At 43.4% G+C, this 27,807-nt stretch overlaps 1 protein-coding gene across 2 annotated transcripts in view; it reads left to right on the plus strand.

Moving 5' to 3' along the window:
* The first annotated feature begins 1,243 nt into the window (after positions 1-1,243).
* Positions 1,244-27,807, plus strand: part of kif5ab (kinesin family member 5A, b) — a 76,847-nt gene continuing 50,283 nt past the window's right edge. For both annotated transcript variants that reach the window (XM_030420315.1, XM_030420316.1), the window contains exons 1-6: positions 1,244-1,372; positions 20,740-20,827; positions 24,196-24,269; positions 24,617-24,721; positions 25,074-25,122; positions 27,248-27,303. In XM_030420315.1, coding sequence (XP_030276175.1) covers positions 1,244-1,372; positions 20,740-20,827; positions 24,196-24,269; positions 24,617-24,721; positions 25,074-25,122; positions 27,248-27,303 — 501 coding nt within the window. The remainder of the gene's footprint in view (positions 1,373-20,739; positions 20,828-24,195; positions 24,270-24,616; positions 24,722-25,073; positions 25,123-27,247; positions 27,304-27,807) is intronic.

Genomic DNA, 27,807 nt, shown 5'->3' on the forward strand with positions numbered 1-27,807 from the left:
ATTATTTCACGATTCTCATTAAAACGTGAATGCATGCATTTCAACTGTAAGCCTATTCTAAGTACTGGGCTATAGTTTTAGTCAGTCTTACTGTAGTTCTTTACTGGAACATCTGGCAGATGTGTTATTTAAGCAGCACTTTGATGGTTTTACACATGAAATTCTTTATTCACATGAGGAGTAATTAGCCCTTGAAAACAGTTGTATAATGTAGGCCTGTTCTGAGGCTCTTGTGCTTTCTAAAGACTGAAAAAGACTCACTTTATGAATTATGACAGGGGTTTGTCGGTGTTTACAAGTAAGTCATAGCTAGTATCCAGCCTTTTTGGAGATGGAGCCCTGAGAGTAAAAGTCAGGGTATCTGGACATTTTAGCTGCCTCACCTTCTGCCTTTAACCCTGTCCCTTTAACCTGTGATGAAAGTACAATGCTGGATTGCTGGAGTGCTGCTTTAAATCTCAAGGCAAAAAAGAAAAAAAAAAAATGATGGAGCATCTGGGTCCCACATGACTACCCATCTTGTCATGCAAAACAGCATTGCCATGACGACCACCGCCAGTATGGTGCAGACCAGAAAAAAATAAATAATGTGATGCTCTCCTCAAAAGAAACCCACTGGCCACAGCAAATATCCCACCAGATTCACGAAGTGGGCTACCTGTAGCGGTGTGTGCAAGTTAAAAACTTTTTCAGCGTGGTTGTGGTCGCGGGGATAAGGAGCGGAGTTGGAGCTCCCCTCCCTGCCGGTCGGTCCCTGTGCTCAGTGGTGCTGATGAGAGGATGTGAGTTTCCACACGCCCCGCCCCCAGTGAGAGAGCCCGGCTGACAGTGATGCAAGGCATGCCTGAGAGCAGGCAGTAGCCCGTCCACACACCACCGAGCGGACCACTTTGGACTATACTCTCCACCTCTCCTCCTCCAGCGCTCAAGTTTTGCTTCGAGGGGCTTCCTGAAACAAGAAACGCTCTCAAACGGCGTCTTTCTTTTCTTTTTCTTTTTGTCTTACATTTTCTTGAATGAATCCGGCTGTGTAGTCTCTCCCCCCCAACAAAAACTCGTAGTTGCCCGTTCTCCCAAATGCTTCGCCTGCCAGTCTCGCTTTGCATGTGGGTATAGAAGCGGCTGCGTGCAGGTGGTTTACGGGAAAAGGTTACACAGAGATTGTTTTTTTTTTCCTTTAGCTAAATAAACCCCCCTTTTTTATATTTGTGGACGCACGTCCACTTACTATTTATCCCCCACAATGGCTGATGGAAACGCGGAATGCAATATCAAGGTGTTGTGTCGATTTCGACCACTGAATAAGTCCGAAATTAACCGAGGAGATAAGTTCATCCCTGTATTTCAAAGAGAGGACACTGTCATCTTCGGGGTAAGTTATTCTTTATGAGACCTTTCTCTGTCTGTCTTTTATTATTTTTATTTTTTTTATTGTCACCTTTTCCATGCAGTCCATGAGCGCTGACGCTAGGGGTTACACTCTTCATCTGGCACACACATGGGATTCTGGCCAGACAAGGCTGAGGGGCTTAAAGGCTTCTGATAGGGATCAAACTGAGTGTAGCCTCTATCAATACTCTGATCAGCATGCTGCAACATCATCCAGGTGTGTGTGTGTAGAGCAACAAGGCTTCCTGATACCTGTCTTTTTGGGCTGGAGAAAAAAAAGGGGGGGCTAGATCTCACTGATGAATTTCCACACATGTCATGTTTTGTGATGATTTGCCAGAATCGCCCCCTTTTCATTTTTGAAATTCAGCCAAGAGCTGAGTGAAATCCTGAGAACTTGGATCTCGACCCCACCTTTGTGATCCCAAGCTGTGCCTCATCATTTCCTGCCTCTGTGGCATCGATCTGCAGGATTTCGGCATGCTTCCTGACTCTGAAAATTATGCAGGATTGATTGATCGCCGAAGATGTTTGTTGTGTAGGCCAGTCAGCCTTTAATGCACCGCTGATTTATCAGGTGCTGCAAATCTACTGAGAGTCATGATGGTGGTGCTCTGTGGGGCTGTTTTCTGTCCGGTGAATGGATTTTTTTGGCTGATTATCAGCTGATGATTACTGTCACTGTTGTGCAGCAGTGATGAAAATCAACCAAGCTGTGAAATGTTGATCAATCTGAGGTTGTGGTCAGCATGCTGTGGATGGGTTAGAGTGCTCTAAATGGAAATTGTTCTTGTTGGGGCAAGGCTAACACACACACACACGCACAAATACACAAGGAAGTGCTGAAACATGCACATGTACTGTACAGTATATATCCATGCAAGACACGGTATTCTGCAGCAGTAACAAAAGGAGAGAGAGAGTGAGAGTGATCCACACCCATTTGGCCTGAGGGGTTGACTTCAAGTGATGATCAAGACAGCAGAAAATCCCAGTCGGCTCACTCTGCCGTCACACACACATGCACACAAACACACACACACTCACACACATTAAAATGCAAGACAGCATTGTTGGGGCAGATACCCCTGCGCAGCTGTCTTGTATACCCTGGTTGTACCAGCAGGATGTCTTCCTCAAAGCACAGTGAGCGCTCATTATCACATTATTTTGATGCTATTTGTGAATGGCAGGTTGGCATTACAACAGCTTGAAGTCAATCATTCCTGCGTCAGCCTCGACTGCTGTATTTAAATGTGTCCTGGGTGCGTTTGAAGGCAGCATAAAGAACGAAACATTGATTCAGATGTTCACTCTTGTCGTTTAACAGGTTATCTAACAGCTGTGTGTCTCAGTAAGATAATCAAATCTACAAATTACTGTCTTGAAAGGTTGCATTTGACGTGAGTGCGTCTCTTCCATCAGGCTTGTGTTAGCCGGAGGTAACCCATGCTTCTTATTAGTCTACAGATGATGCCGGTTGGAAACAGTGTGTGTAGAAATAAAAGTAAAAACATCAAACCTATGAAAAGCCAACACACACTCTGTACTGCTGCCGTTTCCCTACCCTACACTCCTGTATCGCAGCAGGAGCCCTCAAAGCCGATAATGTCTGGAAGCAGGAGCAGCTCCCTACTTACATTTCCATTCATTTCATGTACTGACCGCCCCTCGCCTTCCCGTCCGCTCAGATGACTGTAATCACAGAAGCGTGCGTACAGTTTTCGTCTGTGTACTTTTGAGCCGTGCAGGAGGGTTTCCAAGGTGTGCAAATGTATTCAGAGTGTGTCTTTTCCCGTCTGTGGCGTTTCTCTCTTAGCTCGGAAACACTCTCAGGAAGTTAAGAGAAAACAAAAAAAACAAAAAGTCTCCTGCGAGTTTAAATGCTGCGCCCGTCACATTGGATCAGGATTTAAAGTATCAGGCAGACAGACAGGCAGGCACACTGCAGGGACCCCGTAGCGACAACTAGGCGCTCACATTCTGACGGTTGATAAAAAACAATCCGAGTCTGGGCAGCACTGATGGCCCCACATTTGTCTGATCCTTCCAGAACTTGTTAACTGACAGAGGCAATGATTTGAGTTGCTGAGTGATGGTTCGGCTGCAACCGGGTGGCAGACAGGAGGGGGACATGGAGAGATTAAAGATCCGGGAAGATGGTATGTTGGTGCGCCCTGAATTGATGAAGGGACGTCTCTGGGGCCCCGAAACATTGGGAATCTGTGACGCCTGTGAAAGAAATGTGGAGTGTTTTCCTACCAGGACAAAAAGACGTAGACTCCTGATCATATTTCAAGTTAATTTTGAATGAGTTGGGCTTAGATTTGCATTTGAATATGATGCATCCACCTAAACAACAAGCAATGCATCTTTTCAAGCCTCCCGCTAAATATTCATGACTTTCTACTGTTAGAACTGCAACATGACAAAAAGAATGAACACAATACAAAACACGCTCTTTATTTTGTGAATTTGCTTTCAGTGGAGCAAATGTGTGTTTGTTTACTGCTGTAACAGGGATTACTTAAAGAAAGACTATGTAGCTTTTTCCCAAGTCTGTTGAGTTTGGTTACAAAGACATTTTCATTATTTATTTGAGACAGACTAAACACAGTGTAAGAGTGGCACAATTAGAGCAAACTGAAGTATTAGTTACACAGCAATATCTGTCTGAAGATTTCTAATGTAAGCCTCCATTAGCTGACGATCAGAGCAGACATTGGGTCGCAGCTGCAAAACCCTGGAGGGTTTAGAATCGACCGAGGATGCAACTAATGGCGTTTGCAAATTGTACTTTTAATTTGTAAGAGAAATATTGTAGTCTTCAAGAGTTATTTAAGGTGTTTGAATTGATTTCTGCTGTGACAACGCTGATATTTGATCACCCCATAAAATTATTGCTACATCCAGCAGACGTGGAGGAGCAATAATGTGCGTTGGGAGTTGTGCTTCTGGCGACCCGATGAATGTTTGTAAGTCCAATGAGCTTCTGGCGCCCAACCACTCCCAGGGGAAATATGTGGCTCTCCAGCTGATGAATGCTTTGCGAAGTTCACCAGCTAGTTCCCTACAGTCACAGATAATTTTTTTTGAATATTTTATTTTGCCTTTCTAAACAGACACCATACAACCAGAAAATGGCAGCAGCAGCAACAAGGCAAATAAGCAAATCAAAATAAAGTGAAGAAACAAAACAAAACACTGAGAGACTTGGTGCCACTTTTCATCTCAAGGATCAAAAAGTCAAGCACATCCATGTATATGGAGGTTTTCCATATCATCCAAAAGCGCTCTCTACGTCTTGTGAAAAGTTTTACTCATGTCCTTCAATCAATACATGATATTCTCGAGAGGTATGCAGCTATGCCAGCCAACTTTTTGTGAGCCTTATAATTGGGCCATTCTTCTCTACTCAGTACACAAACATCCAGATCCAATGGATTGGATGTCACATACCCTCTGCCATTACACCTGAAGTTTGGTGCACTGCCAGGTGGGATGTAGAAATGTTCCTTTAAAGCATATATGGGGTAATATAGAGCTGATGCAGCTAATTTAAGTGGAGTGATTTACATCTGGAGTTTAAAGTAGAGGCAACACCATCTTTGCACAAGTCATCCCACAGCTCCCCATCCAGATTTATTCCCAGTACTGGATCTGTCCTTATCGGGTATTATCAATCTTGGCATAAGAGCTTAATACACTCCAGAGATAGTTTTAAACAGTGGCTGGTCAGCATGGCACAGCTACTCCACAGGTGTCCCTGTATGTAAATCCCACCGGTCTTTGAGATCGACTCTAATGAAGTCAGGTAATTGCAGGTAGCTGAGGAAATCTCTCTTTATCAAGTCGTATTTCTGTTTAAACTGTTCAGCAGACATAAAGGCTCCCTCCTCATAGCAGTGCTCTGAGTGACTAATACCTTTCTCAGACCATAATCTGAAGCTAATATTCTGAGAGTTCTTTGGTAGCAGTCTATTTCTGAGTCCTTCTTAGAACAGCTCATTATGAGAGTCTTTTGACTGAAAACAGCTGCTCTCTGCAGCCAAGATACAGATTGATAAGAGCGGTGAGAGTGAACTGAAACAGGAAAGCTGCATGTTTAGCTGAGAGGTGCTAAAATGTTCCAGGAAACTGTGCAAAACCTGCAGAGTCCAGTGATAGTTACCTATGGTTTTGTCTGCTAGTAACCCATTTGTACAGCACTTAGACGGGCCTTCGATCCATCCCTAATACAGAAATGTGATTAGTGCAGCTTTAAACTTAAGTTGATTATTCAGGCACGGACTGGAGTGCTAAGACGCATTTGTCTAGACTCATCTCAGACGTCACCTCTGAGACTTGGACTTGTATTTCACCTTGAATTCTCGGGACCGGACGGTGACTTCACTACCATCAGGGACGATGTCCACTGGTGCATCCACTTGACCTCGGTAGTGAGTCGGTGCCATGAGAGACGTGTGAAGCAGTCGTGCAAAACTCATCAGCAGCTCAGACACAAGAGCGCTGAGCAGATTCCCCCTGAAATGTTGAATCATAAAAGAAGTGGAGTGCATTTTTTAAACAGGTGAGTTGGACCGTCATGTTTCCCAACAGAAGCACTGTGCAACACAATTTCTCCCCTGAGTAATTTTAATGACAACAGCAATATGTCACCTCCCACATCAGTATTCCTTTGTGTCCTTTTTCATTTCACGAGCGTGGCCACCTGTAGAGTGTCTATGTGACATTAATAGGCACACTCAGTCCGTGCTGCCCCGGGGCTCGGCCTTTGTGTTTGCCCCACAGTGGAGTGACACAGCTGTCTCCAGTATTTCACTGTCTGCAGTAATGCAGCATCACAAGGGCCAGATTGTCCCTCCTAATCTTCTGGCAGGCGAGAGAGATTGCCACGATGAATCAAGCCTTGGATTCAGTTCTATGAATAAATAAACGATCATGGCCGCCTCTGAGGAAGCGAGATATGGAATTTCTTTTTTTCATCTCAACTCGCGGGCGGTGACATATAGATATTACATGCCAATGCCATACGTTCTCTGTGTAGGCTAGACTTATTAAAAAATGGATTGAATGCATATATGCATCATACCAGTGGCAGTTTATGATGATTAGGTATGAGTTAGGAGTCCGAAAAGAAATAACTGCAGTCTCAAACCTGAGCTATTCACTCCATAATGGTTTGTTGTCTTATCCGCTTAAGCTGCTAGAGCTTTAGGAGCCTCACGAGTACTGAAGACAATAAGGAGCATCTGTTTTATCCCCTTTGTCCGAAGCGAAGTAACTGTATGATTCATTTGGCTGCTGATGTTGCAAACCCTTGTGAGGGTTTGAAATGTACATGTATTAATCATTTTTGTATTGGCCACAAGTGAGCAGATCTTAATGTGATGTATAAAAATCCAACCTTGCTCTTGTTTGTCTCTCTTGGTTGCTAGCACAAGCCTGTGATCAGTCTGTTTAAAGGGACACTGGACTCAGAATTGTAATATTAAATGTATTTAATATTTATGAGGTAACAATACAAACTCAGATATATTTAATTTTTCCTTAACTGAATAAAGACACTGTTCTCAGAGGGAAATAAGGTCCCCAGAACACTGTTAGAAAGGTGGCAGGGTCCGCCACATATAAACAAAGTGAAACAGTATGAAATTGTGTCGTCCTTTAAGGTCAATTAGTTTTTTCTGTTTTTTCAGTAATGAAAACAAAGAGAGTTTGTTTAGACATAAAGAAAAGAGGTTCTTTATCTGTGGATTAAAACGTCTTTCCCAAAACTACATAGTGCTCCTTTAAATAGTTTAATGCCACTCGACTTTTGGATGTGACTTTATACGTGTTATTGAGTTCCTCGTCAACCTTTAGCTTAAGTCAGTGTCGAACATGCTAACATAAGCTAACTGCTAAAATAAATTCAACGACGGTCTTCCAGCACGACACAGACGTTTCCATGGAGCCATTTTGAAATGGTGAAAATCTCCAAATTGGATTTTACTCTGCAGCGTCTTCAGCTACAGGTCTCCCTCCTTATCATGAGCCACCACTTCCAAGATTAGAGGTACAATTTTAATGAGCCTGCATCAGAGGGAAAGACCAGACAGACTCAGTTTCGAGCCAAAATACAAAAAACAAGAAGAAAAGGTCTTCATGTTTGTTCCCCGAACTGTCAGCCATTATCCTGTCAGACTAAACCTCGGGCTGTTAATGTGTGTTCGTCCGTGTGTGTTTACACACTGAGTGGTTGTGTTGACTATAGTTTAAAACTGCCTTTATATCAAGTCCCTTACTTCCTCATTGACCTCGCTGTCACTGCCACATGAAGCTGTTTGATTTTGGGGGGGGTTTGGTTGACCTTGATAGATGGCAGGAGGTGAACTTATTTGCGGTGAAATGGATCCCTCCACCTGAGTCCAAATGAAATGTGCGCATTAAAGAACTATTGATTCTCTATTTTCTGCACACCATTTATAATTCTATGGATTACCTTTCCTTGGCTGCGCTTCTCCTGCGCGCTTACAAGTCTACTATAGAAACTCAAGGGTGTTAAATGTTGCTGCGAAATGCACCTTGTTTACATCTTTGGAGAAGAATAGAGGATTAGAATAATCTTATCAAAAGGTTCTGAGTATACCGCAGTTAAGCTCACAATTTTTTATTTGGGCTTTGCGTTTTCCACAAGAAGGAACTTATTTTTTCTCCTGAAAGCATTTTCTGGGTTTTATGAAAATTAATTTAGATCATATGCTGTGGTAGTGTTGCAGAAAATAGGCACGTAAACCTGTTCAAAATTAACCAATTACTCGTCCGTGGCCACGTAGTTTCTAGGATATCTGGTTTCTGATGGAGCTGCGTGCTCACCTGAGAGCTGATTTCCTTTTTTCTCCTCTCGCTTTCTTGATTAGGTAGAAAATAGGAGGGGAAAACAGCTGCCGTTGAAACAAACTGTTGACAGTGCATGTCGGGCGCTGGGTAAAGCCCGTCTACCTGTCTCATGCCTTTTGTTATTTATAGTTCCACTGGAGCTGTTTCTCCTCAAGGACATTACTTTGCCGTGGCTTTAACTGTCTACAAACCAAACAGAATCTGAGATGGAGGTCCAAAGGGCTTGCCTCATGCCTGCGCCAGTGCACGCTTTAGTGCTCTAATTCTATCACTGCACTGCACACACCCTATCCAATTAGGCAGCGTAATGGGATTGCTGCGTAGGGTCAAGATCTGCTCTCATTTTTTTTTTTTCCTGTTGGACGCCACCATCAGAGCAGCTCCCACTTGGGATGAGACCTCATCTCCCCTCCTCTTTCTCTCTCTCTCTCTTCCTCAAAGCTTGCTTCACACTTTTTCTTTTCTCCGTCTAGCTGTATTTCATGGTGTAATGATCCTGCTGCTCATATCCCCATGACTCAGCAGCAGTTTTGGAAAGATGTGAGAGAGTAAGCTCTGCTCAGGCTGTTGTCTCATTAAGTTAGGTATTGAGGCTGCTCGCAGGTTTTAACGGCGTCAAGGGAGAAGCTGCTGTCGATCAGGAGCCTAAATGCAAGGGGCTCAGGTGACTGTGTTTGAACTCCAAATGAAAAACAGGCTGAAATTAATTTTGCCGTACTTCAAGAGCAAAATCAATATTCTAATCGACACTACTGTACCCTATGAATTTAATCTTTCTACACACAACCCATACCTATAAGGGCTGCCAGCTCTCCCTCCCATCTTATGCCTTCTATTAACATTAAACTGACAGCAATTTAGTCAGCAGCCACACTCAGCAGCATATTAGCTGCCAGCTCCTTTCGCCGTCTTTATTTTTACTCAGCGTGCACTCATGCCAGGGTTAGATAAGCTTGCGCCAGTTCGTCAACACTTTTCCTGCCCATTTCTGTCCCTTTATGACAGAAGTGGGCTGTGACGACCGGGCTCTCAGCTCCGGGGAGTGTTAATGGAGCATCCTCTGCTCATTAGCCACGGCCCTGCCCCGGATGCCGCCTGGTCCCTTCGTCTGCCCTCGGCGTCTGTGGGCAGAACATCGTATCCGACTGCACATGTTCGCACACGTGTGTGCGTACGCCAAGACCCCAAGCAGTCGGTGCTATATTTGCATGCTAATAGGCCAGCGAGGAGGAGATCCCAAGGAGACCGAAGCAAGCATCTCTGCCCTCTGGATGCACAGGACTTCTGTTTCCTTTAATTAATCACAGTTCGGTTTATTGATCTGTCACTTGAGAACATTGACGTCCTCCTCTAGGTCACTTCTTCCTTTTTCTCAGGGGAGACTTGCTTTCAAGCACACTTTCCTTTAGGTTTTTTTGTTCTAGGTTTATCAAATGTAGAATTGTATTCAAACAGAGTTGGAAAATCTTGGCAAACATGAATTTCAGGCTTATTTTAATCTTCTCATGGTCCCAGTTTCCCTGCTAAGACTTTCAGAAACAGTTCTCCAGGCTACAGCAACATGAAGCTGTTTCTTTGCGGCACCCAGTAGGAACGTCGATTATCACAACAACTCTTTTTTTTTTGCCCTCTCACTTCACCTCATCTGTTTCTTTGTGTTTCTAATTAATTGCATTTTATGTACACTGCTAAAACCATTTACTTCCTTATTTTTTTCTGTGGGCCTTTTTATTATCTGAATTCCTCGCTGCGTGGCTCCGTCATTAGTCGCGGCTGAATTACAAAAGAGAATCCCCATAGCCGCGTTGTTGATTTTTTTTACAGCAAATTTAAATCATTGCTCACTACTAGTTCCTGGATTGCTTCATTTTCCACCCAGCTATTCTCATCGCTTCGCTGGGTTTGATAATTGCTGCCAGCGTACACAAGCTGATAGAAATGTGAGCCTATGTTTTTTTCACATTCCTACGTCTTCTTCTTCCGTGTCATTTATTATTCATTCCCTGGCACATGTGGTCATTAATGGGGCTCATGCGGATGGTGTGACGCAGCTCGTTAGCGTAGCTGGTGGATTACTCTATGTGTCGTCCTCTGGCACTTGTGCTTCTGAGGATCAGTCTCAGTGTCGAGGCACTGGATGCAGATTTAATTGAAACTGTGGACCAGGACCACACAGAACCTCTATTTCAATTTGGCACAGAGCGAGAGATGTCTGCGGTTGTTGCATTATAAGTTGCCCGCATTATCATTTCATTGGAGCATTACTTCTCGCCTAAATCCAGCCAATGCAGCTGGCTCGCAGGGTTGCGTGCAAATTGAATTACTGGTGGAGAGGGATTGATGGCTGGGTTAAGCGCTTTCTTTCTTAACATGGCTTCGCTCTCAAGAAGAAAGCTCCATTAGTGCTAGTTTTTGTGGTTATATTCCCTCACAGATGGCACAATAGGCCCCTCTTTTTAATCTGAAAGACACTCAGATCGAATTATACGTGTGATAAACTGATGCACAGTCTATTTCCACAGCGGCAGTAGGTGTTGATTGGGTTGTTTTACACTTTCGGAGCTGTATTAGCACTTAGACAGGAAGCTTTTTGAGGTAAGCGTGCTGCCTGAAAACCAAGATTTCCCGAGTATTGTAATGCTAAATGAGTTTGGCTTTCCTCCCTGTCGTGCTAGAAGCAGCACAGGCAGAGACAAAGCCGCTGTCAGGAGCACGCTTTTATCTCATGTGAATTAATTTTGCCTGGGTTCAGTTATACGGAGATCGAGCTGAGCGCAGGTGGCCATTGGCTGAAATGGAGGTGATGACTTCAAGTCCTTAAGGCCATGTATCTTTTGACATCAAATATTCCCTGTGAGAGGGAGGACAGCTATTAGCTGGGCCCTCAGAGCATCTCAGGTTGTAATCGAAGCTCATTGCTCAGGCCGAGGTCACTGATCCCAATTTATGTGAGGCAACTCATTTCGTTTTGAAGGTTTATTTCTGTTTTTTTGCTGTATTTATTTAAATTTACAAGATAAATAAGTGGAAGGCATGTGACGGCTGGAGGCCCAATCAGACATGACATTGCAGGCAAACACTGGAACAGTCAACGTGTCATTTATATAATGAGGCATCTTTGTCATCGCTGAAAAGTGTTTCCCTCAGTTTCCTTCTCTTTCAACCTCTTTTGTTCTCTGCAGGATCCTTATTGCCAGTCTGTTTGAACTAGGTGTCTTTGTCTGTGTACTTTGCTGATAGAGGTTCCTCTGGGCTCTCCTGGCTGTACATGTGGACATGAGCTCTTTTCCACACAATAACGAAAGGGCTGTATTTTTTCAAATGTTGAGATCCTTGTTCCGATGTGATCCCTGAGCTTCAATGCTGATACCAAAGTAATCCTTCACGTATGCTGTGTACTGCCAACTCTGTACAGATGTTATGTGATGTTATGCGTTCTCGTACAGTAAAAATCTCACCTCTTTTCTCACCTTTAAGGTCTGTGCAGACTCTTGTACTTGCATATATCGATTCTTTAGGCTGTATCGGAGACATTAAGTGGCTGTACAAGAAGTTTGCCCAAAATATACGAAATATATCGAAATTTGTCATAATGTCTTTGACAAAAGAAGTACGGTGGCCCTGAAGTGCACACACAGCAACAACTCAGTGTTTTCCAATTTGCCGTTGTGTTCTGGTATTTGCTGTTGCCCAGATAGCTGGTCATGCTACGGCCTGCTTGTGGCTCAGATCTGGCAAACAGGAGCAGGCTGCCCAAGTACCATCATTCCAAGTAGTATGAGGGCCGGATGAGGGTGAGCGTGTTTTACTATGTGCTGTTGTGTTTTGACATCAGGGCCACCGTATTGCAGTCTTATCACAAGATCTTCATGAAATTGTAACATTTTAAAGGTCCAATTTGTAAGAAGGTTGATTTTTCAGTCTCATTTCCAACTCCCCAAATACAGATGCTTTGGGTTTCCCAGCCGTTAAATACTGGCACTTTGGGATTGTAGGTCGGTTCACCTGACATCCCATAGCGTCAGTATTTGACAAGCTGAGAATTCTTACAAATTGGACCTTTAAATAGCCTCTTTTTTTGTACTCTACCAGCTTTTGACACTTCATTAAAATACTTAAATGTAATGCTCAGCAACAGGTGGAAACAGCTAGCCTCCTGCCCCCGTCCAGAGATGTCAGAATCTGCTTCACCTCTAATTTGCAGTTTATATCTCGCTGGTTGTCAGGAAACCCTCATGACAACAAGGCTCAATGAAGCCGCTGCACAACAACCTGTTACAAACAAGATTTTATGTATTAATCAGTCAGCTTAAGGGGGCAAGCTGTTGTGCTGTGTTCACAGTCTTTGTTGCTAAACTAAGCTAAGCAGCTGCTGTAGATTTAACACAGAGAAATGAGAGTGACAGCTTTTCTTCTCATTTCATCTAACTCGAGACAGGAAAGACAATTAGTGAATTCCCCAGAATGCTGGTCGATTCGCGGCTGTATTCACCATTTACCTCAGAATTATCAGGTAAGGTGACTATTACGGGTTGGAAAAGTTTTAAACTTAAAAATCACCAGACTACTGTACTTGGTCATTTTGAGGTAATCGGCTGCCTCGATTTCCTTTAAATAAAGTCAATTTGTCAGATTTTACAGTGTAATAATCATGTGCCAAATACAATGTGACAAACTGGAAGCACTGACTTAGTGATGAACCAGTGGATATTTATCTCCTGAATCTGCAGTTCCCCTCAGATTTACAGAGCCTAATTCAGAAAGTGAGTTGAACTTATTGTTTTGCAGTCTGGTCCAAAACTTCACTGTTCTGATTCTCTGTCTTCGCTCTGTAAGTGTTGTTTTTCAGCTGCAGGACATAAATAAACCCACTCTACACTACCTGCTCATTATCAAACAGCAGACGGACACAGTGAGACACTAGCTGTCGGAGCATTTAGCAGCTGAAGAGTCAGATAACAGAGCGGAAAAAAGGAGTGAATATCGGATTTACTGTACATTCGCCAGGTGGCCGCAAACATGGCTCGGAATGAATTAGAATGGATGGATTAAAATGGATTTCAAATTAGGACCTCATCCTTAATAAGTAAACAAGATTATGAACATGACTAGACATTCACTGTCAGCTTTCAGTACAGTTTCCTGACTTTGCTGCAGACACATATTTTTATATTTTATTATCAAAGAGTCCTTGAGGCTTCATATCCAGCCCTAAAAAGACAGGTGGGTCGTGCCGTACTTGGAGTGGATGTGTCATCTTCCAGACACACTCGGAATTCAATCAAAGGAGATATAGCCAGCATGTGTGTTGCTGTGTTTTCTCCCCCTGTGTCTGCCTGTCCTGTAATTTTCTGGCCGTTCATCTCAGTTCATCTGTTTTCTCACGATCAGTTACTCCATCTCCTCAGCTGGATGCCAGTGTGCTCCCTTTTTTATCACTCCACTAATGTCTCCTGGGAGGTTGATGTCGCTTCTGTTTTTTCTCGTGGAAAACTCAATGAACAGAGCTCAATCTCTCCATTTTCCCCCGTTTTTTTCTCTTCCTCCTGCCTCCCTCACTCACAGTGATAAATTATGCAGAGTATTCCACTTTGATGGAGGACTAATTGCTCCACTTCAGTGTGTGGATCTTCAATAAACAGCTCCGACGCAGGGAAATAAGTAAAATTACCAGATGGGTGTTGACAATGCAATGTTTGGTAGTAAACTTTGCCTCTCTAAGCTTGATATTTAGTAAAACAGCCCCAGAAATGCGCTGTGATACGTACAAAATAGGTGCAAGACAACTCAGAAATACAGCCGCCACTCCATTCCGGCGTTTAGTCTTCACTACTGTATATCTGAGGCACTGCGAGCTGCTTTGCCCTGAAGGCATTGTGCCAGTCGACTCTGCTCAGACTCGAGTGAATTCTGGAATACAGTAATGTTCGGTAATATTGCACCACTGGAGCTTTTGCAGTTTTGATGGGTTTTCTGTTGTCGAAGATCCACTAATGATGCTGTTATCTTGGAGTTGAAGCCTGATTAGCTTGACGGATGGAGCAGGCACTGGCAGTCTGAACTGCTCTCTTCTGTCGGTCTCACTTGTGTCTGCGTGTGCGTGTTGTGTGTGCGCGAGGAGAGAGAGGAGAGTTGATGAGTTTGTGGGGAGAGACTGACAAAGACAGACACACACAGAGTCTGATAAGGGGAAAATAGGACTCCCTTCTCCTTTCTCTCTTCTCTGCCCTTAGTGGAGCTTACACACCAACACCAAAACCACTGCAAAGGAGCCACGGAGCGCAAAATGAGCAGCCGCCTGCCTGTCAGCCCACCAATGTGTAGGAGGAGGAGAAGCACATGCCTAATCTTCTTATCATCCCATCCAGCTCTGCCTTTAAAATGTGTAGCTATATATCTGCTGGTTAGTGGGAGGGACGTTTTGGTTTGATACTAGATGGAGGAGGAAGGACGTGACATGAATTAAAACCCCCCCTGAATGGGGAGCTAAATGTGTGCAAGTGTTTTTCTTGCATTTGGAGAGTATTGTTCTCCCCACAGCTCAAGTATTGGCAGTCGCTGGATATTCACCATATGCAGAGGGAGTTTTCTCTTATGGATACCATTACAGTGCCTTAACAGAAACAAAAAAAAAAATGAGGGAGCTGGTCAGTGTTTTCCTGACGAGTGACCTCTTTGTGGCCGTGTGAGTAATACCTGTCTGTGGATGCAGCGCGACGTAGTTATGGTGAAAAACCTCTGTGGGAAAATGTTGGAGTAGATGGCGTGTGACGCAGAGTGCTGTTTGCATATTGTCTCCCATTAATCGGCCATGTCGGGCTTTTTTTTTTGTTGTAGTTTTTTTGCTTTAACCCTGAACATGATCTCTCCATACCATTTTCTTATATAAAAAAAGACATATTTACGTTCACCTGTGCACACCAACACATATCAAGAACATTCATGATGCATCACATTTGAGCAACGTGTCAATCGTGCACAAGATACTCAATCGAAACAGCAGTGTGTTACCAACTGAGCGACTTTATCACTAGATTAGCGACTTTTCAGACCCTCTTAGCGACTTTATTTCCTAAAAAGCGATCAGTGTCAACTTAAGCAAATTATTCGAACCATCAGAGAAAAAGTGGGAAGTATATCATACTGTAATTTATTCCCATGAACGTTGATCAGAGTGAGCAGAGAGGGAGAGAGAACAGTCTACATCTCCTCCTCCGCACAGCGCTGGGGTTTCTTCCTCTCCTCATGTGCCGTGTGCAGGCTGTGAGGAGGTGTGGGGCAGGCAGGATACGTCGATGCGCTCGCTCTGAAACTTTCTCTGTATTGGAGCTTGTAACATTAGATATATTAAAGCTGAATTGGAGCTTTAATACATCCAATGTTACAAGCTCCAATACGGAGAAAGTGCAGAGTCTAGTTGGTGACACATATTAATCATTTTTAGCCATGCTAAAGGCATAGATGTCAATGCTAGGCTATTTGAGGGATCTAGATGACATTTTCGAAATTCGATCCCAAAGAGAAGTATCCTCCTGAGTTTGGTGATAGCCAAGACTTTTTGTATACTGCCACTTTGAGGTTGACATTTGATTTTGACTGAAATGTCAACAACTATTTGATGGATTACCAGGAAATTCTGCTCACACATTCATACCCCCCTCAGGATGAATTGTAGTGACTTTGGTGCTACCACAGCCCTTCTAATGCAAAACCAGTGACATTCCAATTTTCCTCGGCTGTAGTCGTGTTGAGAGCTAATTAGCTAATGTTAGCATGCATACATGCTACAATAATGTTAAATGGATAGTACATTTGATGTTGGGCTGTATGAGGTAGTTATTCCGAGTTAGTGTATTTACCTCAAGTAGGTAACCGTCAGCTCTCCCCCTGTGTGGAGAAGCAGCCTGAGCACCGACAGGAAAGCAGATTGTTGTTTATGTGTACTCTATATTTTGAACCCTTTTGGTGCTTTACATTTTCAGACAGCCACGTACTACAATGCAGGGCAGGCACAGTGGCGCTTGTGCGTAGGAATATTGACGTTGCACGGTTGAGGGAATGTGGTCCCAGAGGAAAGTGCTGTCTGACGCAGTGTAAAACCCCACAAATGTTCAAAGTATAGCATATACTTATAACAGGTATATATTTTTTTTAGGTGCACCTTCTTTTAGGTGGGAAAAACACTTCTTGCATCCCTGTCGGTGCTACACGCTGCTTCTCCACACAGTTATCTACTGCAGGTAAATACACTGACTAGAGATAAGAACCTCTTACAATCCCACATCAAAAGACCCCAACTATCACTTTAACATTCAGCCCCCAGCCACACGATTGCGACTATGGAACATTTTAAATGCATGAATGCAAACATATCAAACGCAGAATTGAACTGAAATGCAATACACATAGCAATGTGTGTTTTGCTAATAGAAATTAGCCAGCTGGTAGCTGCTAATTTGATAAGCCGTCAAAGTTTACCAAGGATTCAGCCAAGAAGCTTCCTTTTCAGTGTGTGTTTGTGTTTCTTGGTTCCTCTATTGTTTCGGGGCTTGTTAGTGTTTGCACACAGACAGAAGGACAAGACTTGAATGTGTCCTTATGCTGCATGCACGTGTTCTGTGAGACCACTGCCAAGCCCTCTGGCTGGAGAGGGGCCTCACAAGTCCCATGGGCCTTAAACCCTGTGTGCCAGAAGACCTCCATCTTTATTCAACAGCTTCTGCTTCAACCTTTCATCCACTTCCTTTTCCCCTTCCTGGCTCGTGTTAACTCATTCTCTTGCCTTCAGTTGATTGTGTTTCTTGTTGTGTTCTCCGACTCCCCTCCTCCGTCACATCTGATCTTGAATGTCTCTCCGTCTCGCTTTTCATTGCCCGTTAAGCTGATTATACGATATGTCTTTATTTTCTACTCTCATTTCTTGTCTTGATTCTGTTCAGCTCAGTCTTGTTGTCAGCTATTCTTTGCCCACTGCCAGTGAATCTCACAGTTTCTGTTTGTTATTGCAGTTTTTAAATCTCTCTCTCTGTCTCCCTCTGTCTCTCTCTTTCTCTCTCTCTCTGTCTCTCACTCTGTCTCTCTCTGCCTGAAACCCACCTCCTCTTTGTCTCCTGGCAGACAGCGGCAGATTGCAGGCTGGACAGGGCATGTGGCGTGTTTGACATCACACACAAAGCTGAGGGCCACGAACAATGCCTGCGTGTGCTGTACAGGCATAATTAGATATATTATCTGCACACGCTCACATATGCACCCGTTCACTTTGCTTTCCATTACAGCGCTCTACATCAGCATGCATGTACATAATTGAACAGACATCCGTTAAATTACACAAACAAACAGGTAGGTGTTTCTCTACCTAGCCGGGGCCGAGAGGCCGGGAGGGAGATGGACAGGCAGATAGACGGCTTACAGAATGTCTAGCATACTTATGTTATTATCATATTTATGCAGCACAGGAGCAGATTAGTGATTTGGCGGTGGAGCCAGCAGAACACATGATTGGCAAAGGGTTGTTTTTTGTTGCATTTCTTTACGAGATAGGAACAGAACAGCGGCAAGAGAGAGACAACTAGATTCTCCCGACTGAGTGAAATAAGTCTCGTCAAATCTCAGCACATCAAATCAGCATACTGGTCAAAACATTTACATAAAAAACATGGAACGAGATCACAAGGTTGAACTAAAATACTTGTTTTCGTGATGCACGTTTTACCGTTCTGTCGTATCAACTGATTGAACAGTAACAGGATGCTTGTTAAACCATGGCAACACAGAAAGGGATTATGAGCTGCTCTGTAGGCTGACATTGTTCATATCTCATTTTCCTCTGAAAGGCTAAGTTCACCGAAAATGAAAACTCAACCCTATGCAGATGGAAAGTCCGGTGAAGATTTGTAGTCCACAAAACATCTCTGGAGCTTCACAGGAAAACAGCATTCCACCCATCGTGAACGGGTGGAAAAACAACTGAAACAATAAACAAAATGGCTCCAAACAGCTTGTCCTGTGTAATCCAGGTCTCTGGAAGACTCCATATATAAGAGACGTTATTTAGACTCTTTTCTTTAGGTCTACAGTGGGGGCACAAGCTCGAATGCATGTTGAGGGTGTAAATAACATCTTTTAAAAATCAATTTGGCATCTCTAGGCTTTTGGAGACGGATTTTGATGGATGGCTGTAAAGGCTGTCCAATAATCACAAATAAACAGTGACCAATAATTCATTATTGATCATAGTCAAATACAAATCTTTACCGTGACGCATTTGTACTGCCTGTGGTGGAAGGTCAACAAATTGACTGATAAATGCAAAATCGTTGAAAATTAATGTGACTTGAAATCTAACGAGACAAATGTGCTCGCAAACAGAAAGGTTACGTGATGAATTGGGGATTAAACCAAAAGAGAAGTCATCCTTGAAAGCCTGGAACCGAACTTCTTATTCAAGTCAGTGACAAATTAGTGTGCATTGGGGTTTTGTGTCTGGCTTGTTGTTGGATGTGTCATTCAAAAAGGCTGAGAATCAGCAGGGCCCATATGTAATACTTGGAGGTGCAGAGGATTATTGGTGTTTTCTTTTTCTTTTTATCCCAGACCGCCGGGGCAGAAATAATCGCATCCTGCTGAGTTGTATGGCTTTTATGTAAAGGGCATGTGCTGACTAAAATGTCATATTCTGTATAGCAGATTATGTAACTGTAAAAAGCACTAGCGTGGCAATTGATGAGAGTATTGAGACCAATCTAAAATAAAAGCATGCAAGATGGCGCAGCCTGTGTGGTAGCGGGCTGGAGCAGCTCTCACTTTCGTTCTCTTTTCTCCATGTCTAAACCGTCTAAATCCCTGGCTTGTTTTCTTATTCTAAGTTGATTTTAAGCTTAATAATAAAAGCGATATAAATGTGTTTCCCCCGCAGGAAAATTATCTTCCTCTTTCCTCTTACAGGGGGCATGAATAGGACAAGAGTCATGGAGCTCGTATGGATTTAATGCCTGGTTTATGTAACATCACACTCCCACTCTCTATACAACCCTCAAGACAATAAGGGCAGAAGGTAGAAGTGTTGGTTTGTGGCCAATATAAGTCGTGTCCATTAAACAGAACATCCAGTTTATATAAGAAACCTTTATTGTCAGTCTTGGGATGAATTACCTTTTCGACAGGCTTGAAAGAGACCGAGCTGAGTCACCTATCTCCGGTTAATTATGGACCGAGAGCCAAGATGAGTCTCCTCCCTCTGCGCCTTTAATTACTCTAACTCCAACATAAATAACGGCATTTGAGCAATGCACATTCTGACTATTAAGAAATAAATCATTGTGTACAGGTGATAATGTGGTTTGAGATGCTTTATTCCCTTAGAAGTTTATGAAAAAAATGTGGATCTGCACCAAAAGTTGATGGGGTCTATTCTGTGCAGAGACTCGTCCCACCTTCCAAGTTCTGTGGAAATCCTGATCAATGCAGCATGTTTTATAAAGGAGACTAGACTGATAGACATTCACTATCCTCATCACCACTCTACTTAGCTGATGTGGGACAGAATCTGTTGAATTGAGTAACCGGATGAACTGGCTTTTCAGCTGAATGATGCTAGCTTGTTAATTAATTGGTTAAGTGGCAATCCAAGCCGACATGCTGAATCAGCATATCTCTGGTTGGCTTTGTGACTTGTTAAACGGCTGATTGCTGGCTGGTTGGCTGACCTGTGTTGTTCCCCCGCAGACTTCGAGGCTGGTTAACTGACACGCAACCCACAAACCAGACTCTCCCTTCTTTCCCCCCTTTTACTCCCTTGTCTGTGTTTTCCTCTCATACCTTGTCTTTTTCACATGCAGTCGCTTGTTTTGGGTCGTCTACTTTCTTCTGTCCTCGCCCGATTTCCGCTCCCCCACTCTGTTTCTCCACTCCACTCCATCACTGCACTCCTCAAGCTCTTGAACACTGCCTCTAATGGCTTCACCTCCAACGTGATCTCTCTCTTTGTCTCTCTTGGGGGTCGGGCAGACTTAAGCCCGAGGCTTCATGCTGCATTGCACTCACTCAAAACACCCACTGGCTGTCAATAGTGCAGAATACACACAAATAAAATTAGACGCAAAGTTGCACTCAGGATGTCTACCTCTCAAAGGAGACAGATGGGGCTCTAAATGTGATATACTGCGCTGCTGCTCAGGCCTAATAAACACACACACACACACACACACACACTCCATAAAGCATGTTCAGTGAGCGTAAAGGAAAATATTGATGTGGTGACAATATGGCTTTACATAATGTTTTAGTGATGAACATGATGCGTGAAGTGTCCCTCTCTTCCACACGCACACACCCTTCTTCTCTGCCTCACAAACTTCCCAGGCTGGATTTTACAGCGAGTCACAGGGGAGGATGAGGTGTTGACAATAATCAGAAGCGCTCGTGAAACTGTGTGTAGCTGACTGTGTTTGTGTCGTCCCTTCACAGGGGAAGTCGTACGTGTTCGACCAGGTGTTCCCCACCAACACCACCCAGGAGCAGGTATACAACGCCTGCGCCAAGCAGATCGTCAAAGGTGAGTCGTGTGCACGTCCTGCATATTTGTATTTTTTTCCTGCCCTTTTCTTCATTGTTTAGGACAGCTGAGATGAATGCCAGGAAACAGCATAGTGGAGGGAAGAAAAAAACGCAGCAAAGGCCCACAGATTGGACTGGAACCCTTAGACAGCCGTGGTGAGGACACAGCCATGGCACACTGGGCACACGCTCTACTAACTGTGCAACTGGGGCACTGTGCGATTTGTCTTTTTTTCATCCAAAAGTGCATGAGTGACACAAAAGGAAGAAAGCCAATACAGCTTAAATCACAGAGTCGGTGGGTTTCCCCTTAACGGCTTTGTCAGTTTACACTCAATTCACTGACTGCACGCATTAGCATCGTGTAAACCAATTTCCGTGATATGATGCCGCCACAAAGCATATAGCTACGAGGATCGAAATGCTCTGATTAACACGTCGAAGCTGGCGCACCCAGACGGCCCTAGATCAAACAAACCCAATACCCTCGGGACTCGGAGCTTCTTTGCTTCACCCCTCCCCTCCCTTCTGCGTCTGCCTACATCTGTCCAGCTCTTTCTCCCTCTGTTAGGTTCTCTTTTTTTTTATGCCACCTTCAAAGCGACTGTGAAACTCCATTGAACTAGTTTTAGACGGAGCATGAGAAACAGATTGATTTTGGTGAGAAAGATTACTTAGAGCGTGTGAGATTACCTTGGCGGAGGAAAGATGGAAATAATAAAAAAAAAAGGCCAGATTAATCGCAGAGCAGGGTCGGAAAATTCAGGGTTGTGGCTTTAGCAAGAATGTAGAAATGAGATGAAAAATGCGCCAGGGGAAAAAAAAAGGTGACAGAGAGGACAGAGACACGTGTCTGCATTTACTCTTTCTATCTTTTTCCAGCTTTCTGATTCTCCCTGTTTCTTTGCCCTTTTCACTCTCCTCCTTTCACACTCATGCTGTCTCTCCTCTGTCTCTTCTCTTTTGTGTTTTTCCTCTGTGGTGGTTTTTGTTGTCTCCAGCTGTCTTTATTCCAACAGTGGATTCTGTATTCTTTACTCTCCAATGTGACCCACTTTGTTTGGATCTCACTACGCCTGGCATCAACATGCATCCCCACATGCCTCGCGAAGCAATAAAACTATGATGATCCTTGATTATATTTGTCCTACCCTCCCTCTCAAAAAATGGTGCAGAACATTTTGTCTATTCCCTGCACCTTTTTTGTGCCCCCGATGGCACAGAATCGTGACTTTCCACTTTTAATCGAGTTAAAAAACAAGGCACAAGAGCAGCATACCAGGCCCACTGTAATGCAGGTAAACAATGGTTCTGCTGGCGACGCATCCCGGTGTGATCGACTGCCCAGTTAAACTTCTCCTGCCACTCTGGTTTGAAACATCTTTAGTTCTTTGGCTGTTGTTATATCTTCCATTTCTTGAGTAGCAGGAGATTTGACGCTTTTCTGTGGTCTTGCCTGCCTCAGCTGCATCACCTCTTATATTTTTATTTATCTTTTATTTACTGGCCAAGGGATATCTGCTTCACCTTCGACATTGTGGACTCATAATAATGTTTTAACCGCTGTAAAAGCTCTGCTGTTGCAGCAGTATGTGGCTTGTAAATGTCGTGTCCTGCTAAGGGCCTGTTTCTATATTTTTGGGGCTTTTTCAGGCTGTAATCACTTGTAGCGCGCTGGGGAGCACTTGGATGAAGCGCTTGTGCAGTGAGAGAAAAAAATGCTTCAGTCAGTAAATATCTCAAGGTCTTAAAAGCGGAGGCCAAAACCAAAGTATTGAAGTTTCTCCAGCAGCTCCTTGCTTTAAGCGCTATGAATGGTGTTGAATATGATATCAGATACGATGCCAGTCAGAGTGTTTTCTTAACCTGTAGAACCAAAGAGGGCATAAATATGTACATCACTTGGATAATCAGATCAATCAGGATAATCACATTTGCCGAATTTGGAAGAATGCCCAAATAACTAAGAATTATTCATAGGCAGCAGTAATACAACCTGCAGTTTCTCCCAACCAAACAACACTATTTAAGGGATTCTAGACTATTATCAGCAGACTTCAAAGAAGTACACATTGGTTACTATTAGCTGCATTATTTTGTAAATTTGATATATGGGAAGGAGAATTGTGTAATTGTGTCATAAATTCAGTGTTGAAGCTCTGTTCAACCAGCTGCTAAATTTTGGCAGATGAGACTCAGCTTAGACATGGAAAACAAAACAGACATGAAAAACAGACACATTGTTTTTTACAAGGAAAGAACAACACCTAATGTGGTTTATTTGATGCTGAATTCACCAGAAGGTGGGAATGATTAAGAATTTTTCATAGCCAAATCACAAAAAAATGATTTAGCTTCCCCTTATTCAACAATTCTCAAAATTGCATGATTCTGTGAGGGAGTCTGGGAACTCTCACCACAGGTGACACACATGTAGGCTATAACGTTTACTCTTAACTATAACATAAACTTTAAGAGGAAAAGAAAGAACTCAATGTATTGGTCAAATTTACAAACATGCACAAATAATTAACACTTTGGCGTACAGTAGTTAATTAAGCATCTCCTCCCTAAACAACTCTCATCATTGCAACACTTTTTAAGGGAGTCTTGGGACATTGTGGTCACTACAATTCACACCAGCACTTAGAGCTGTCCACGTGAGTGAATCGCCCAGGATGGATGTTGACATGACTTGTAAACAGCCTCTTTTGACAAGCACGAGGACACGGAGGAAGACTTGCTGCCGAGCTGAGAGCTGAAAGGGTGAAAGGGAGCGAGAGGAGTGAGGGGAAGAGGCTACTGTATGTTTTCAGCTGAGAGACTTTGTGATTAGTCTGCGGTCAGCTGACCCGTGACACGCGGTCTTTCAGGATGATGTGTTTTTCTTTATCTGTGTTTGACTTTTACCACAGGTGTTTATTAGACGGTGTCAGCAATATGACATTCAAGCCATGCGCTGTTTTTATAACCTCGACCGGCGGTGGAGGTGTTGCTTTCACTGCGGCTCCTAGTGGAGGGATGAAGGGAATAATATATCTATACCTGCTCTGTACTTCACCGAGTGCCTCCTGGTGACTTTAGCACTGCAGGTAGATGTTGTTTATTGTGCGCAGTCACAGAGGTCGTTCAGCACCTAACCAAGCTTGAATACCATGTGATTGTAAGTGCACGGAGTCTCTCTGAGGCACAGTTCGATCTGTGTGTGGAGTGGAGGTCAAAATAATTGTCTTTGTCTGCTGTTTTGGTATTTTGTTTTCCTACACGTCTGGCAGGAATCTGTTATGCTGATATTCTTTATTTCCACATTGTCTCCTTCTTTGCTTTTTTCCCTTCTTTAGCACTCTGTTTTTCTCTCCATTATAGATGTACTCGGTGGATACAATGGGACTATCTTTGCCTATGGTCAGACCTCCTCTGGAAAAACACACACCATGGAGGTACAGTGCAGCTAAATAATTCAAAAGGCTTCTTGCCGTGGCGCACACACATGAACACACACGCTTCCTTTTTTTTTTTTATAGAGTATCTCCTCCCGTGCTCGCCCTGACAGTACATCTCCCTCCATCACTGTCATCGCTCACTATCTCGCCCTACCAGCCTTCTGTGGCCACTAACCTCCTTTACAACTCTCTCTGGGAAACGACCGTGTTCCTTTTCAAGTCAAAAGCCTCGCAGCTCTTCTTCCTTTTACTATCCTCTCTGCTTGATTCTTCCCAGGGTCAGCATTTATCCCAGTCTGGCTTCACTCTCGTGCTCTTACCCCGTCTTTTTTTCCTTCTTGTAGGGGAACCTTCACGACCCCCAGGGAATGGGAATCATCCCCCGGATCTCAGAGGACATTTTCGAACATATATTCGCCATGGATGAGAACCTAGAATTCCACATAAAGGTTGGTGGGAATTTTCTTCCCTGAATACACACTATGAAACATTCAGTGGGAATTGAGCTCGGGTGCTCTGATGTAATCCTCACATGGATGGGCTGAGTGGAGTCAGCCGAGCATCAATAAATCATGATATACAAACCATGTTAATCCTACAGTATTTGTTGTGCTCTTTTTGCTAGTACACAACAGTCTTCTAATAAAGGATAATACCTTGCCAGGCCCAGAGGAGGAGAGATTACTGCAGCACCGTTGCGTATATTTGAACACTGAGCATCCTTTACATCCCTTCTCTCTGCCTTTATTCTGTGTGTTCCAAATATCAGCTGCGCCATCTTTGTTTCTTTGTTTGCTGCAGGTCTCCTACTTTGAGATCTACATGGATAAAATCCGGGACCTGCTTGATGGTGTGTTGATGAACTGAACACATGGCTTTCACACAGTAAAAACACAACTCACATCTGTGAATACCGCAGAGGTTTCTAGTAGCAAACAGTTAGGAATTCAAGCCCTTATAGCTACACATAGGTGCAGAGGATTAGGACGAAGCCATCCCTATGTTTGCCCCTTTCACATATCTGCTCTCCCAGGGTCTTATGTTCCAAGGTTAGCGTTTAGGCCCCGACACACCATACCGTCAGCCATTGTTAGGTCGGTCGTTGTCATTCCATCTGACCTACCGACTCTCTGTCATACTTCGCCCGTCTTCGCCTGTGTCTGTGTGTCTGTGTCAGCAGCTCCTGCTGTTTACTGGCAGTGATTGTGTGATGTTATTTCGGACAAAAACTTTGTCGCCTTCCACTATTGTGTCATTGTAGTTACTGTCTTTAACACCTTATATAGAAAATAAAAATCACCAGATTTAAGAGCCTTGGTCTGTGATTTACTGTTGGTGATTATGTGGTGTAATTTAGAGCAAAAACAGTATCTTTGTCGCTTTCTACCATGCATGGTGGGTCTGGATCTCAACCACAGCACTTTATAACATCATCCGTATGGTAATAAATATTTTCCTGAGATATTTACGGGTAGAAACCGGGTGGAAACACGCTAAAAAAAAAAAAACCCACATATCTCAACATTATGATCCGTACCGTCATGCCTCTTTTGGTTCCACAATGCTGGCATGCTGTATGAGATGACACACTGGAACAGCGTCATGCTTGGTTTAGTGTGAAAAAACAAAGGCGGTGTAGAGGTGAGCCTCCGTTGGCCCTTGTCAGCGGCTTTTTGGCTGATTGAGCATGTAGAATCACCGGCGACTTGTCGATGACAGAAATCCCTCTGATTTAACGAGAGTGGCGTCAATAAATGCCATGTAATCATAGCCACGGTTTGTATATCCCCAGAGAGGTATTTCCTTTCACACAGAACGCGCAAGATTGTTGATGGCGGTCACAGTCTTTGCAGTGTGTTTAAGTGCAGCTTTAGGGTTATGGCCTTTAGAGTTATGACCTGAACACAATAGGATGAATAGAGTAGTGTTGCTGTAGTTTATGTGTTTCTTTTGCCCTGTTCTTCACCTCTCAGAGGAAGACTGCAAACATAACTCAGCGCTGGAAAAAGTCATGCTTGTTTGCATGTTTTTGGGATGAATTAAGTCTGAACATTTACACCTTCGAAGCAAAACGTATGCTCTTGGTCATCACAGTAATCTTTGAGTTATAATAACAGAATAAAACCTCAAGCAGTTTTTACTGATGTAATTGAATTTGAAAAAAAAGCAAACACCCAGGATGCCTTCCTTCATGCTTATCTGCTTCAGGCAATAAAGCTTTCTGGTTTTTGCGCATTACAGAGACAGACGCACCACAACACTGCAGTTCATTCCCTGATCACTGAGATATATAAGCTGTGTAAAATCATAGAGAAGCACGGACAAGGAGAGTCAGGCAGCATCCTTGTGATTGCATCTTTAACTGAGCCAGAGACAGTGGTATAAAGCGCCCATCTGTATGCAGGGGAGTTCACAGCCGCCGTGGAACACTTAAGCCACAAACAAAAAAAAGGACTCGACAACAAGCGAGATGAATCGAGGCAGCTCAGAGAACATCGCCCTGTGGAGGTATTTCCACCGGGAAAAAGTGACTTTAGGGTGCTAAAGCACACAAACGCAGACACACACAAGCACGCAGTCTTCAAGGAAAAAACAGCTTCCACAATCATGTGAAATTTAATTATCATCGACGAGAATTCAAATGTGAAATGACTAATGAAGGCACCGGGGCCAATTTGTGGCTTTGCCAGAAATTAGTATTTTGTTTATTGACATTAGCGAAGGCATCTGGTTAACCTCTCTGCGACTTTGGGGGAAAAAAATTGTTCAACTCCATTAAAAAGATTCACAGCCTGAGCATCACATAGTCTGCAGGTCTGACTCACATACATGACCGAGTCAGGTCTGATTATAGTTGTGCCAGGAGTAAGAACACACATTCACATGCAGCTGCTCATTTGCACACTCACGTATAAACAGATGATGCTCTGGGTAACACAATGACCTCTCTCCCTTTTCCCCCCCTCACATCCCAGTGACAAAAACCAACCTGTCAGTGCACGAAGACAAATACAGAGTCCCTTACGTCAAGGTGAGTCATCAGCAGTTTGACATGATTGAGTTTGATTTTTCTGCCTTTATAATGTAGATGGAGTTCTGGGTCTGTGATAAAGGTATAATACGTACAATTCGGTCATTAAAATGTCTAAAAATGATTAGACTTTTTTATATACAGTATTTTGTTGAGTTGTATAGGCCTAATTACATTAAGCTCAATCTTCCTAAAACCATTCAAACCCTGAATCTGTGTTCAGATCTGTGTTTTTATTGAAGGTATTCACACAAGGATTTGTCGGACAGTGAAGAAGGAAGTTGGTGAACTACCTTGCCAGCCACTGTTTTTTCTATTGATTGTATTGCTTAACTGTAGGCAACAACTTCATGACAACATCAGACTCCATATTCTGTTTTTGTCTTACTTGATTGGCCCTTAGCAGCAGAAATATATGCAGGCTACTGCACATTTGAAAAATACTATGACAGTTTGGGGATATATTCTTTTTGGTGGAGAGTTAGATGAGATCATTGTTACAAC

This window comes from Sparus aurata, chromosome 6 (genome assembly GCF_900880675.1).
Source record: "Sparus aurata chromosome 6, fSpaAur1.1, whole genome shotgun sequence".
NCBI classification, from domain to species: domain Eukaryota; kingdom Metazoa; phylum Chordata; class Actinopteri; order Spariformes; family Sparidae; genus Sparus; species Sparus aurata.